At 44.5% G+C, this 15007-nt stretch overlaps 1 protein-coding gene across 1 annotated transcript in view; it reads right to left on the bottom strand.

The window, feature by feature from the left end:
• Slip1 (SLo interacting protein 1) overlaps positions 1-11962 on the bottom strand; it is a 480758-nt gene extending 468796 nt beyond the window's left edge. The window contains exon 1 of the mRNA XM_053800206.2: positions 11625-11962. Coding sequence (XP_053656181.2) covers positions 11625-11645 — 21 coding nt within the window. The 5' untranslated portion in view covers positions 11646-11962. The remainder of the gene's footprint in view (positions 1-11624) is intronic.
• Between the last annotated feature and the right edge of the window lie 3045 nt (positions 11963-15007).

The following is a 15007-nucleotide window of genomic DNA, read 5'->3' as shown; positions in this document are numbered from 1 at the left end:
TGAGTGCTGGAGTCAGCTGAGTGCTGGAGTCAGCTGAGTGCTGGAGTCAGCTGAGTGCTGGAGTCAGCTGAGTGTTGGAGTCAGCTGAGTGTTGGAGTCAGCTGAGTGCTGGAGTCAGCTGAGTGCTGGAGTCAGCTGAGTGCTGGAGTCAGCTGAGTGCTGGAGTCAGCTGAGTGCTGGAGTCAGCTGAGTGCTGGAGTCAGCTGAGTGTTGGAGTCAGCTGAGTGCTGGAGTCAGCTGAGTGCTGGAGTCAGCTGAGTGTTGGAGTCAGCTGAGTGCTGGAGTCAGCTGAGTGCTGGAGTCAGCTGAGTGTTGGAGTCAGCTGAGTGCTGGAGTCAGCTGAGTGCTGGAGTCAGCTGAGTGCTGGAGTCAGCTGAGTGCTGGAGTCAGCTGAGTGTTGGAGTCAGCTGAGTGCTGGAGTCAGCTGAGTGCTGGAGTCAGCTGAGTGTTGGAGTCAGCTGAGTGCTGGAGTCAGCTGAGTGTTGGAGTCAGCTGAGTGCTGAAGTCAGCTGAGTGTTGGAGTCAGCTGAGTGCTGGAGTCAGCTGAGTGCTGGAGTCAGCTGAGTGGCGAGTCAGCTGAGTGCTGGAGTCAGCTGAGTGTTGGAGTCAGCTGAGTGCTGGAGTCAGCTGAGTGGCGATTCAGCTGAGTGCTGGAGTCAGCTGAGTGCTGGAGTCAGCTGAGTGGCGAGTCAGCTGAGTGCTGGAGTCAGCTGAGTGCTGGAGTCAGCTGAGTGCTGGAGTCAGCTGAGTGGCGAGTCAGCTGAGTGCTGGAGTCAGCTGAGTGACGGAGTCAGCTGAGTGCTGGAGTCAGCTGAGTGCTGGAGTCAGCTGAGTGCTGGAGTCAGCCGAGTGCTGGAGTCAGCCGAGTGCTGGAGTCAGCTGAGTGGCGGAGTCAGCTGAGTGGCGGAGTCAGCTGAGTGGCGGAGTCAGCTGAGTGCTGGAGTCAGCTGAGTGCTGGAGTCAGCTGAGTGGCGGAGTCAGCTGAGTGCTGGAGTCAGCTGAGTGCCGGAGTCAGCCGAGTGCCGGAGTCAGCCGAGTGCCGGAGTCAGCCGAGTGCATAAATTTCAGCATTGCAAGGACGACTTAGAAATATATATATATATATATATATATATATATATATATATATATATATATATATATATATATATATATATATATATATATATATGAGGTTTTTGTGGCATTTATGGATTTGGAAAAGGCGTATGACAGGGTGGATAGGGGGGCAATGTGGCAGATGTTGCAGGTGTATGGTGTAGGAGGTAGGTTACTGAAAGCAGTGAAGAGTTTTTACGAGGATAGTGAGGCTCAAGTTAGAGTATGTAGGAAAGAGGGAAATTATTTCCCAGTAAAAGTAGGCCTTAGACAAGGATGTGTGATGTCACCGTGGTTGTTTAATATATTTATAGATGGGGTTGTAAGAGAAGTAAATGCGAGGGTCTTGGCAAGAGGCGTGGAGTTAAAAGATAAAGAATCACACACAAAGTGGGAGTTGTCACAGCTGCTCTTTGCTGATGACACTGTGCTCTTGGGAGATTCTGAAGAGAAGTTGCAGAGATTGGTGGATGAATTTGGTAGGGTATGCAAAAGAAGAAAATTAAAAGTGAATACAGGAAAGAGTAAGGTTATAAGGATAACAAAAAGATTAGGTGATGAAAGATTGGATATCAGATTGGAGGGAGAGAGTATGGAGGAGGTGAATGTATTCAGATATTTGGGAGTGGACGTGTCAGCGGATGGGTCTATGAAAGATGAAGTGAATCATAGAATTGATGAGGGGAAAAGGGTGAGTGGTGCACTTAGGAGTCTGTGGAGACAAAGAACTTTGTCCTTGGAGGCAAAGAGGGGAATGTATGAGAGTATAGTTTTACCAACGCTCTTATATGGGTGTGAAGCATGGGTGATGAATGTTGCAGCGAGGAGAAGGCTGGAGGCAGTGGAGATGTCATGTCTGAGGGCAATGTGTGGTGTGAATATAATGCAGAGAATTCGTAGTTTGGAAGTTAGGAGGAGGTGCGGGATTACCAAAACTGTTGTCCAGAGGGCTGAGGAAGGGTTGTTGAGGTGGTTCGAACATGTAGAGAGAATGGAGCGAAACAGAATGACTTCAAGAGTGTATCAGTCTGTAGTGGAAGGAGGGCGGGGTAGGGGTCGGCCTAGGAAAGGTTGGAGGGAGGGGGTAAAGGAGGTTTTGTGTGCGAGGGGCTTGGACTTCCAGCAGGCATGCGTGAGCGTGTTTGATAGGAGTGAATGGAAACAAATGGTTTTTAATACTTGACGTGCTGTTGGAGTCTGAGCAAAGTAACATTTATGAAGGGGTTCAGGGAAACCGGCAGGCCGGACTTGAGTCCTGGAGATGGGAAGTACAGTGCCTGCACTCTGAAGGAGGGGTGTTAATGTTGCAGTTTAAAAACTGTAGTGTAAAGCACCCTTCTGGCAAGACAGTGATGGAGTGAATGATGGTGAAAGTTTTTCTTTTTCGGGCCACCCTGCCTTGGTGGGAATTGACCAGTGTGTTAATAATAATAATAATAATAATAATAATAATAATAAATAATATATATATATATATATATATATATATATATATATATATATATATATATATATATATATATATATATATATATATATATATTTGTGCTGATGTAGCAAGCTAGATACAATAATTCTCTCTCTCTCTCTCTCTCTCTCTCTCTCTCTCTCTCTTTCACACACACACACACACTTCCCTAACCTGACGTACACAAAAGCAATGTACTTTTCGCCATCATTATTTTCTTTCCTTTTAGGCTGGCGAATCCAGGGAAATTCTCAGAGGAAGCAGTTATCAGCCTGGGCGATCTGCCTGTGGTCCATCAGACTCTTGTTACATGCAGCTGGCGTCTCCCAGGACGTTAAGTTTGTCCTCTGGTTACGACAGGAGAGTGGTGTGTGTGTGTGTGTCGAGAGAGAGAGAGAGAGAGAGAGAGAGAGAGAGAGAGAGAGAGAGAGAGAGAGAGAGAGAGAGAGAGAGAATTATAATGCCTTTATCACAAGTCCCGGGGATAAGAAGGGGAAAAAATAGGAGTGAAAAAAAGAAGAGAAAGGGAGGAAAAAACTAACAGAAGGTGAGAGGAGAGAAAGGAGGAGAGATAAACAAGACTTGGTGTTGTGACTGAGGCGAGAAATCAAGAAACTCCTGGTAAGGTCATTACTGTAGAGTAGGTAAACAAAGACTTAATGACCCATCCTGACCTGAAACAATAACCTCCCACACTAGGGAGGTCAAACTTGACCTCTGACCCAGGGCACCCTCATACACCCATCCCAGTGGTGGTATTACCATCACCATATGGTAGTACTAATGCTACCTAATGGTATATACCTAAAGGTATATACTAAAGGTATATATTGAAAAATACACCCAAATGCGGTATGTTATCATTTAACTTTATTAAGGAACCTGACTATCTTAGGCCGGTAGGTAACTTGGACCTGCCTAGCATGGGCCAGTAGGCCTGCTGCAGTGCTCCTTATCTGTTTGTGACTTGATAAATCCCACTGTGTGGGCGAAACGTTGTCAATAAATAAGAACATAAGAACATAAGAACGAAGGAACACTGCAGAAGGCCTACTGGCCCATGCGAGGCAGGTCCAAGTCTCCTACCGGCTTAAGCCAATGCACCCAACCTAGTCAGGTCAGGTCACATTGACTTAAGGGAGGAACACGGCAACCGACCTGGTAGCACAAGCTATCAGGTCTAACTCACACCCACCCACATCCACTCATGTATTTATCCAACCTATTTTTAAAGCTACACAACGTTCTGGCCTCTATAACGGTACTTGGGAGTTTGTTCCACTCATCCACAACTCTATTACCAAACCAGTACTTTCCTATATCCTTCCTGAATCAGAATTTTTCCAACTTAAAACCATTGCTGCGAGTCCTGTCTAGGCTAGATATTTTCAGCACGTTATTTACATCCCCTTTATTTATTCCTGTCTTCCATTTATACACCTCAATCATATCCCCCCTAATTCTACGTCTTTCTAGAGAGTGCAGTTTCAGGGCCCTTAGTCTATCCTCATAGGGAAGGTTTCTGATACATGGGATCAACTTTGTCATCCTCCTTTGTACATTTTCCAGAGAATTTATATCCATTCTGTAATACGGTGACCAAAACTGTGCAGCATAATCTAAATGAGGCCTAACCAAGGATGTATAGAGTTGAAGAACAACCTGAGGACTCCTATTATTATACTGCTCAATTGTTTATTTTTCCATCGTACCGGTATTTTATACCTGTTATCTCAACTGGAGGTATATAATACTATATATACTCTGAGAAATACAAGCCTCTCTGTATATACACATCTCTTAATGCATATACATACATACATATCACTCAGTGTATATACACAAACATACACGTCCCTCAGTGTACATACACCTCTGAGTATACACAGAAACATACACTTCTCAGTGTATGTACACGGATACACACATTTCAGTGTAGTATACATAGAGAGATACACATCTCTCACTGTGTATACACAGAAATACACATGTAGAAGCATACTTCTCACTGTATACACAAAGAAACATACACTGTTCAGTGTATATACACAGTGTGTGGTTTAGAAATACACGTAAGCAAACACTATAACATATTTATTAGAAAACGTTTCGGTCCTGGGACCGTGATCAAGGTCCCAGGACCGAAACGTTTTCTAATAAATATGTTATAGTGTTTGCTTACGTGTCTTTCTAAACCAACTTGTCGGTATTTATTACCAAGGTTTATACCACACAGTGTGTATACTGTGTATATACAGTGTGTATACTGTGTATATATACACAGTGTGTATACTGTGTATATGAGAGTAAGACACATGTGCAACATCTGGGTATCTTTATTGTAGACGTTTCGCCAACCAGTGGCTTTATCAATACAAATTCTAGGACATAACTTGAAGACAGTAGAACTATGTACAGAAGATGAGGTAATCAGTCCCTCAACCTAGGAGTAGGTGCGAAGAGCACCGTAGTCGTGGAGATTCTCACATCTTGTCGGTATTATATACCATTCGTACACATACTGTGTATATACACAGTGTGTATACTGTGTATATACAGTGTGTATACTGTGTATATACACAGTGTGTATACTGTATATATACACAGTGTGTATACTGTGTATATACACAGTGTGTATACTGTGTATATACACAGTGTGTATACTGTGTATATACACAGTGTGTATACTGTGTATATACACAGTGTGTATACTGTGTATATACACTGTGTGTATACTGTGTATATACACAGTGTGTATACTGTGTATATACACAGTGTGTATATTGTGTATATACACAGTGTGTATACTGTGTATATACACAGTGTGTATACTGTGTATATACAGTGTGTATACTGTGTATATACACAGTGTGTATACTGTGTATATACACAGTATTCTTAGACAATTACTAACATGAGGCGGATGTTCCAACCTCAGCAGTGAATAAACATCTTATAAATTTACATTCGCGTTTAAAAAAAAAATACTTGTAAAATTCACGGTAAAAAAAAAAAAAGGATATGTGGGCCTCCAGCAGTAACAGCCTGGTTGACCAGGCAAGCACCAGAGGAGCCTGGCCCATGGCTGGGCTCTGAGAGTAGATTAATTCTCGAAACTCTTCAAAGGTATAAGGTATATCAAAGGTATATCCTGATGAGCCAGGTTGTAATGGCTATGTATGCTGGTGGCACCAACAGTCTGGTTGACCAGGCAAGTTACCAAGCATGGCATGAAATGCATTAGCGATTATACATAGCTAACAGCAATCAGGTATGATCCTAGGCAGAAGGGGGTCACCTCTAACTCCCTGGATCAAGAGCTCTTCGGGGGGCATCAAGGCACCTTCCCTCCCGTTGAACAGAAGGGTTACTATAGTCCTTCGGGAGCATCAAGGCTCCCTCCTGTTGAATAGGGGGGTCACTAAACAGAGAAAAACGGGACGTATAAAATGTCAACAGGTTTCAGAAACTGGAAATATTCGCCAGACGTCACCAGAGGCTTCACGTCGGGTTCCTGAGGATGCTGACTCAAGAGGTTTACCTAAACCCACAGCGGAGGGGTTTATTAAATACTTAAACCTATGCTGTTGTTTATTAAAGAAAACTGGAAACACCAGCAGTGTGTTGCTACACTATTCTATATGATAGTTGCATTGTGGGAACACCAGCAGTGTGTTGCTACACTATTCTATATGATAGTTACATTGTGGGAACACCAGCAGTGTGTTGCTACACTATTCTATATGATAGTTACATTGTGGGAACACCAGCAGTGTGTTGCTACACTATTCTATATGATAGTTACATTGTGGGAACACCAGCAGTGTGTTGCTACAATATTCTATATGATAGTTGCATTGTGGGAACACCAGCAGTGTGTTGCTACACTATTCTATATGATAGTTACATTGTGGGAACACCAGCAGTGTGTTGCTACACTATTCTATATGATAGTTACATTGTGGGAACACCAGCAGTGTGTTGCTACACTATTCTATATGATAGTTACATTGTGGGAACACCAGCAGTGTGTTGCTACACTATTCTATATGATAGTTGCATTGTGGGAACACCAGCAGTGTGTTGCTACACTATTCTATATGATAGTTACATTGTGGGAACACCAGCAGTGTGCTGTTACACTATTCTGTATGATAGTTACATTGTGGGAACACCAGCAGTGTGTTGCTACACTATTCTATATGATAGTTACATTGTGGGAACACTAGTAGTGTTGTTACACTATTCCATATGACAGTTACATTGTGGGAACACTAGTAGTGTTGTTACACTATTCTATACGACAGTTACATTGTGGGAACACTAGTAGTGTTATTACCCAATTCTATATGGCAGTTACATTGTGGGAACACCAGCAGTGTGCTGTTACACTATCGTAGTTATGTGACTTAGCCACCATATCACTCCCGCACTTGACTTCTCTTTCTCTATATATACATATACTACTGTCTCACGAGAACACAAGCTATTGACAATGTTGGTCACAGTGTTGTTGACGGTGTTGCTGACAGTGTTGTCCACATTGTTATTCACAAGTGTGAACACCACACCTGTGATCTTTTCAATATATCAGTACAAATGTGTATGGTACCTGACATGTGGAAGACAGGTACGGGATGCCTATCTACAAGAGATCGGTCCCTACCATCAAATTACCGCCCAATTAACCTGACATCAATAACAGGAAAATTTTTAAAATCAGTAGTAGCGAATACAATTAGAAGTTGGTTTAGAAAGACACGTAAGCAAACACTATAACATATTTATTAGAAAACGTTTCGGTCCTGGGACCTTGATCAAGGTCCCAGGACCGAAACGTTTTCTAATAAATATGTCATAGTGTTTGCTTACGTGTCTTTCTAAACCAACTTGTCGGTATTTATTACCAAGGTTTATACCACAATTAGAAGTCACCGCAATGGTCATAAATTAATGAGTTGCAACACGAATTTACAAGAGTTTGTATGTGCTTAACAAATTTATTTTTCAAAAAGGCAATTAAGGCACCGGACAAAAATAAATATGTTAAGTTAAAAGGACACAAGTGTAACTAATGTGCACTGTGTCCTTTTAACATATTGTCGGTAAGTCTACCAACATTATTACGAAAGTAAATATGATCCTAGGGTTATCCTGGTTATTTTACACATGTTACTATGTATGATAATTTAACTGTATTTACCGTATTTTCCAGATAAGGCGCATTCATTTTCCAACAAAAAGTCTTGGAAAATCAGCCTGCATCTTATATACTAAGGTGAGGGTCAAGGGTAAGCTTTAGGTTGCACTTTTAGCAGTTGTCTACTAATGTTGGGTTACAACTGCTTGGAAACACCGTCTTATACGTTCGTGCGCCTTATATACCGGAAAATACGGCACCTGACTAGGTTGGGTGCATTGGCTTAAGCCGGTAGGAGACTTGGACCTGCCTCGCATGGGCCAGTAGGCCTGATTCAGTGTTCCTTCGTTCTTATGTTCTTATGTGTACCCGTGCCTAAATAAACTTAATTAATCTTGTTAGGTAAGACACATATGCAACAGTTAGGTATCTTTATTATGAAACGTTTCGCCTACACAGTGGGCTTCTTCAGTCGAGTACAGAAAAGTTGATAGAAGCAGAAGATACTTGAAGACGATGTAATCAGTCCATCACCCTTAAAGTTTTGAGGTGGTCAGTCCCTCAGCCTGGAGAAGAGTTCAGCTCCATGGTCTGGAACAAGGTGGTCAGTCCCTCAGCCTGGAGAAGAGTTCAGCTCCATGGTCTGGAACAAGGTAGTCAGTCCCTCAGCCTGGAGAAGAGTTCAGCTCCATGGTCTGGAACAAGGTGGTCAGTCCCTCAGCCTGGAGAAGAGTTCAGCTCCATGGTTTGGAACAAGGTGGTCAGTCCCTCAGCCTGGAGAAGAGTTCAGCTCCATGGTCTGGAACAAGATAGTCAGTCCCTCAGCCTGGAGAAGAGTTCAGCTCCATGGTCTGGAACAAGGTGGTCAGTCCCTCAGCCTGGAGAAGAGTTCAGCTCCATGGTCTGGAACAAGGTGGTCAGTCCCTCAGCCTGAAGAAGAGTTCAGCTCCATGGTCTGGAACAAGGTGGTCAGTCCCTCAGCCTGGAGAAGAGTTCAGCTCCATGGTCTGGAACAAGGTGGTCAGTCCCTCAGCCTGGAGAAGAGTTCAGCTCCATGGTCTGGAACAAGGTGGTCAGTCCCTCAGCCTGGAGAAGAGTTCAGCACCATGGTCTGGAACAAGGTGGTCAGTCCCTCAGCCTGGAGAAGAGTTCAGCACCATGGTCTGGAACAAGGTGGTCAGTCCCTCAGCCTGGAGAAGTGTTCAGCACCATGGTCTGGAACAAGGTGGTCAGTCCCTCAGCCTGGAGAAGAGTTCAGCTCCATGGTCTGGAACAAGGTGGTCAGTCCCTCAGCCTGGAGAAGTGTTCAGCACCATGGTCTGGAACAAGGTGGTCAGTCCCTCAGCCTGGAGAAGAGTTCAGTTCCATGGTCTGGAACAAGGTGGTCAGTCCCTCAGCCTGGAGAAGAGTTCAGCTCCATGGTCTGGAACAAAGTGGTCAGTCCCTCAGCCTGGAGAAGAGTTCAGCTCCATGGTCTTAATCTTCAACTTGGTATTTTATAACATTTTCAACACTACTGGCCCCTGCTTGGCAGGTCCAACTCACGCCCCCTCATATACCTATCCAACCTATTTTTAAAGCTAATGTGTTAACTTCAGTGACACTACCTGGCAGACTGTTTCATCAACAACTCTATTGCTAAATTAGTATATTCCTAAATCACTTTTAAATCTGAATTTATCTGACTTCAATCAAGTGTTTTGATCCCCAACAAAACACACAATGTGGAAAAAGACACTTATGTACAGTTCAGGACATTTATTAAAGGAAACGTTTCGCCACGAGTGGCTTCTTCAGTCCTAATACAGAGAAAACTAAGAAAACACACATATATATACTGACTCCCGCCACTATATATATGTGTGTTTTCTTAGTTTTCTCTGTATTAGGACTGAAGAAGCCACTCGTGGCGAAACGTTTCCTTTAATAAATGTCCTGAACTGTACATAAGTGTCTTTTTCCACATCTTGTCGGTATCACCATACCATTTCCCCCCCTAAAACACACAATCATTCATAAGAAGAAGAACATAAGAACGAAGGAACACTGCAGAAGGCCTACTGGCCCATGCGAGGCAGGTCCAAGTCTCCTACCGGCTTAAGCCAATGCACCCAACCTAGTCAGGTCAGGTCACATTGACTTAAGGGAGGAACACGGCAACCGACCTGGTAGCACAAGCTATCAGGTCTAACTCACACCCACCCACATCCACTCATGTATTTATCCAACCTATTTTTAAAGCTACACAACGTTCTGGCCTCACCACATCACATTACTACCAACAACTACCACAACAACCACAACCATACCACACACATACACACACACGCCACCACCATCAACAGCAACGACCATCACCACAACAACTACCACAACAACCACAACCACGCTCTCGCTTCACACGGTGAGGGCCTGGGTTCGATTCCCAGCCAGAGTAGAAACATTGGACGTGTTTCTTTCCACCTGTTGTCTATGTTCCCCATCAGTAAAATGGGTACCTGGGTGTTAGTCGACTGGTGTGGGTCGCATCCTGGGACACTGACCTAAGGAGGCCTGGTCACAGACCGGGCCGCGGGGGCGTTGACCCCCGGAACTCTCTCCAGATAAACTCCAGAACTCCAGATAAACATACACACACACGCCACCACCATCAACAGCAACGACCATCACCACAACAACAACAACTACCACAACAACCACCACCACCAACAACCACCACCAACCACCAAACAGGTTCCAGAGATCCTCCTATGATATGCCTTTTGAGGACAGACTATTTTTTTTCCCTGGCTAGCCTTATTTTTCTTCCAACACAGTCATGTAAAACACTCCACGATGGAGACCTGATACGCAGTTTAATGTTCAGGACGACACAACCAGACTCTGGTGGACGCTGCTAAAGCCAGATACTAAATTAACTTTAATCTGAAAAAAGACTGAAGAGTCTTAAGAGAAATCTTCAAGAGAGTCTGTATGGACGTCTTAAAGATTCCTCAAGGGAGCCTTTAGGAGAGTCTTCTAGAGAGTTTTTAAGTCTAAACAAGTCTTCAAGGAAGTCTTTAAACAAGTCAAGAGAGTCTTCAAATAAGTCTTCAAGGGAGCCTTTAAGCAAGTCTTCAAAGTACTCTTTAAGCAAGTCTTCAAAGTACTCTTTAAGCAAGTCTTCAAAGTACCCTTTAAGCAAGTCTTCAAGGAACCCTTTAAGCAAGTCTTCAAAGTACTCTTTAAGCAAGTCTTCAAGGTGCTTAGTCTTCAAGGAGTCTTCAAGGAGTCTTTAAGGAGTCTTTAAGGAGTCTTCAAGGAGTCTTCAAGGAGTCTTTAAGGAGTCTTCAAGGAGTCTTCAAGGAGTCTTTAAGGAGTCTTCAAGGAGTCTTTAAGGAGTCTTCAAGGAGTCTTCAAGGAGTCTTCAAGGAGTCTTTAAGGAGTCTTCAAGGAGTCTTCAAGGAGTCTTCAAGGAGTCTTTAAGGAGTCTTTAAGGAGTCTTCAAGGAGTCTTCAAGGAGTCTTTAAGGAGTCTTCAAGGAGTCTTTAAGGAGTCTTCAAGGAGTCTTTAAGGAGTCTTCAAGGAGTCTTCAAGGAGTCTTCAAGGAGTCTTTAAGGAGTCTTCAAGGAGTCTTTAAGGAGTCTTCAAGGAGTCTTCAAGGAGTCTTTAAGGAGTCTTTAAGGAGTCTTCAAGGAGTCTTCAAGGAGTCTTCAAGGAGTCTTCAAGGAGTCTTTAAGGAGTCTTCAAGGAGTCTTCAAGGAGTCTTCAAGGAGTCTTTAAGGAGTCTTCAAGGAGTCTTCAAGGAGTCTTCAAGGAGTCTTTAAGGAGTCTTCAAGGAGTCTTTAAACAAGTCTTCAGGGAAATCTTCAAGGAAGACTTCAATGAAGTCTTAAAGGGAGTCTAAGAAATTTTGAAAGAAAAAAAATTCTCCCTTACCTTTTGGATTATGAAATCCATCTTGGTTGTATCTCAACAAGGAAGCTCTAAGACGCTCACAGAGTTGATCTTCCTGTAAGATTATCCATCTCCAGAGCTCTATAGAGTTAGTTACATTACCATCGTGTTTATTCCGTAAGATAATAAAGTAATCCGTATCTCACACGAGAGGGCTCTAGGTAGCGTGGAAAGCTATCGCAACAGACGAATCATTCGTAACGAGTACATCATTTACAAGTGAGTAGCACATAGATGCACTTAGGAATGCTCAATCTGTTCCTCTGTAAGAGCCGCTGGAGAGCGGAGCGACACACAACCACCCCCGACCACTGCTCAACTCCAACTGAAAGTGGGAATTCAGGGGGAAGGTAAAGTAGACTGGCACCTCGCTGCCTAACGTACAAGGTATATACGCAGTGTTCGGCGGCCTCTAGGCGAGGGTATATACACAGAGAGGTATACTGTGAGATGGTAGTATATATGTACTAATAACTCCCTATCGGGCGAAACATCGCATTGCATCCTGGGACAAAAATGACCTAATTTGCCCGAAATTCTCTGCATAACTCAGCTACAGCTGTATACCATGTATATATACTTGTAGTAAATAATGATATTATTATTATTATTGTGTATATACTCTAAGAGGAAGGCATATTTCTGCAAATGTATATACATTTTAATATAATCCTCATTTTAGAGGTAAAAATGTTATTAATTGGTGAAAAGTATATATGCTTGCTAAATTTAGTGTACATACAACGAGATATGTATATCTCAATGTATATACAGTACACCGAGATGTGTATCTGTCACTGTATATACACCGGGAGTTTAAGGTAGGATGGCTGACAGTGACCATACAGAGGTACTACCCTCCTGTCACTGTGAGACAGGTAGTATGCGATGCTAGACAGCAACCATCCAGGGAGATACTACCCCCCTGTCACTGAGACAGGTAGTATATGATGCTAGACAGCAACCATCCAGAGAGATACTACCCTCCTGTCAGTGTGAGGCAGTATAGGATGCTAGACAGCAACCATCCAGGGAGATACTACCATCCTGTCACTGAGACAGGTAGTATATGATGCTAGACAGTAACCATCCAGGGAGATACTACCCTCCTGTCAGTGTGAGGCAGTATAGGATGCTAGACAGCAACCATCCAGGGAGATACTACCCTCCTGTCACTGTGAGACAGGTAGTATATGATGCTAGACAGCAACCATCCAGGGAGATACTACCCTCCTGTCAGCGTGAGGCAGTATAGGATGCTAGACAGTAACCATCCAGGGAGATACTACCCTCCTGTCAGTGTGAGGCAGTATAGGATGCTAGACAGCAACCAACCAGGGAGATACTACCCTCCTGTCAGTGTGAGGCAGTATAGGATGCTAGACAGCAACCATCCAGGGAGATACTACCCTCCTGTCAGTGTGAGGCAGTATAGGATGCTAGACAGCAACCATCCAGGGAGATACTACCCTCCTGTCAGTGTGAGGCAGTATAGGATGCTAGACAGCAACCATCCAGGGAGATACTACCCTCCTGTCAGTGTGAGGCAGTATAGGATGCTAGATAGCAACCATCCAGGGAGATACTACCCTCCTGTCAGTGTGAGGCAGTATAGGATGCTAGATAGCAACCATCCAGGGAGATACTACCCTCCTGTCAGTGTGAGGCAGTATAGGATGCTAGACAGCAACCATCCAGGGAGATACTACCCTCCTGTCAGTGTGAGGCAGTATAGGATGCTAGACAGCCAGCATCCAGGGAGATACTACCCTCTTGTCACTGTGAGGCAGTATAGGATGCTAGATAGCAACCATCCAGGGAGATACTACCCTCCTGTCAGTGTGAGGCAGTGTAGGATGCTAGATAGCAACCATCCAGGGAGATACTACCCTCCTGTCACTGTGAGACAGTATAGGATGCTAGACAGCAACCATCCAGGGAGATACTGCCCCCCTGTCAGTGTGAGGCAGTATAGGATGCTAGATAGCAACCATCCAGGGAGATACTACCCTCCTGTCACTGTGAGGCAGTATAGGATGCTAGATAGCAACCATCCAGGGAGATACTACCCTCCTGTCAGTGTGAGGCAGTATAGGATGCTAGATAGCAACCATCCAGGGAGATACTACCCTCCTGTCAGTGTGAGGCAGTATAGGATGCTAGATAGCAACCATCCAGGGAGATACTACCCTCCTGTCAGTGTGAGGCAGTATAGGACGCTAGATAGCAACCATCCAGGGAGATACTACCCTCCTGTCAGTGTGAGGCAGTACAGGATGCTAGATAGCAACCATCCAGGGAGATACTACCCTCCTGTCACTGTGAGACAGGTAGTATATGATGCTAGACAGCAACCATCCAGGGAGATACTACCCTCCTATCAGTGTGAGGCAGTATAGGATGCTAGACAGCAACCATCCAGGGAGATACTACCCTCCTGTCACTGTGAGACAGGTAGTATATGATGCTAGACAGCAACCATCCAGGGAGATACTACCCTCCTGTCAGTGTGAGGCAGTATAGGATGCTAGATAGCAACCATCCAGGGAGATACTACCCTCCTGTCAGTGTGAGGCAGTATAGGATGCTAGATAGCAACCATCCAGGGAGATACTACCCTCCTGTCAGTGTGAGGCAGTATAGGACGCTAGATAGCAACCATCCAGGGAGATACTACCCTCCTGTCACTGTGAGGCAGTACAGGATGCTAGATAGCAACCATCCAGGGAGATACTACCCTCCTGTCACTGTGAGACAGGTAGTATATGATGCTAGACAGCAACCATCCAGGGAGATACTACCCTCCTGTCAGTGTGAGGCAGTATAGGATGCTAGACAGCAACCATCCAGGGAGATACTACCCTCCTGTCACTGTGAGACAGGTAGTATATGATGCTAGACAGCAACCATCCAGGGAGATACTACCCTCCTGTCAGTGTGAGGCAGTATAGGATGCTAGACAGCAACCATCCAGGGAGATACTACCCTCCTGTCAGTGTGAGGCAGTATAGGATGCTAGACAGCAACCATCCAGGGAGATACTACCCTCCTGTCAGTGTGAGGCAGTATAGGATGCTAGACAGCAACCATCCAGGGAGATACTACCCTCCTGTCAGTGTGAGGCAGTATAGGATGCTAGATAGCCAGCATCCAGGGAGATACTACCCTCCTGTCAGTGTGAGGCAGTATAGGATGCTAGATAGCAACCATCCAGGGAGATACTACCCTCCTGTCACTGTGAGACAGGTAGTATATGATGCTAGACAGCAACCATCCAGGGAGATACTACCCTCCTGTCAGTGTGAGGCAGTATAGGATGCTAGACAGCCAGCATCCAGGGAGATACTACCCTCCTGTCAGTGTGA

Source organism: Cherax quadricarinatus, chromosome 97 (genome assembly GCF_038502225.1).
Source record: "Cherax quadricarinatus isolate ZL_2023a chromosome 97, ASM3850222v1, whole genome shotgun sequence".
Taxonomy (NCBI): domain Eukaryota; kingdom Metazoa; phylum Arthropoda; class Malacostraca; order Decapoda; family Parastacidae; genus Cherax; species Cherax quadricarinatus.
The sequence above is the reverse complement of the archived record's forward strand: the minus strand, read 5'-3'. Positions and strand labels throughout refer to the sequence as shown.